At 75.3% G+C, this 538-nt stretch overlaps 1 protein-coding gene across 1 annotated transcript in view; it reads left to right on the forward strand.

Moving 5' to 3' along the window:
* Nucleotides 1–202: 202 nt before the first annotated feature.
* IRF2BP1 (interferon regulatory factor 2 binding protein 1) overlaps nucleotides 203–538 on the forward strand; it is a 3,721-nt gene continuing 3,385 nt past the window's right edge. Inside the window, exon 1 of the mRNA XM_044435403.1 lies at nucleotides 203–535. Within this exon, the coding sequence (XP_044291338.1) occupies nucleotides 233–535 (303 nt within the window). The 5' untranslated portion in view covers nucleotides 203–232. The remainder of the gene's footprint in view (nucleotides 536–538) is intronic.

Below are 538 nucleotides of genomic sequence, written 5' to 3' on the forward strand. Positions count from 1 at the left end.
TTCCTCGCTCTCGCCCCCCCGCGCCTTCCTCCCCTGGTTGAGGACCGGCCCCCCCGCGCCTCGGGCCTGCTCTGGGCGCACAGGTGCAAGCGGACCCCGCGTCCCAGGCGGCCACACCGGCTGCGAGCCGAGCCGAGCCGAGCCGAGCCGGGGCGGGCAGCGGCGGCGGCGGCGGCGGCGGCGGGCGGGCGAGCAGCCAGCCAGCCAGCCAGCCAGCCAGCGGGGCGCCAAGATGTCTTCGGTGCAGACGTCCCGCAGACAATGGTGCTACTTGTGCGACCTGCCCAAAATGCCGTGGGCCATGATCTGGGACTTCAGCGAGGCCGTGTGCCGCGGCTGCGTCAACTTCGAGGGCGCCGACCGCATCGAGTTCCTCATCGAGACGGCGCGGCAGCTCAAGAGGAACCACGTCCTGCAGGAGGGGCGCTCGCCGGGGCCGCAGGGGGTCAAGCACGCCAAGGACGGCGGCGCGGCCCTGGAGCGCTACGAGCGCGGCCGCCTGTCCGCGGGCGGCGGCGGCGGCGGCGGCGACTACGCC

This window comes from Varanus komodoensis, unplaced genomic scaffold, assembly GCF_004798865.1.
Source record: "Varanus komodoensis strain SLA01 unplaced genomic scaffold, ASM479886v1 scaffold29_3, whole genome shotgun sequence".
In the NCBI taxonomy this organism is placed as follows: domain Eukaryota; kingdom Metazoa; phylum Chordata; class Lepidosauria; order Squamata; family Varanidae; genus Varanus; species Varanus komodoensis.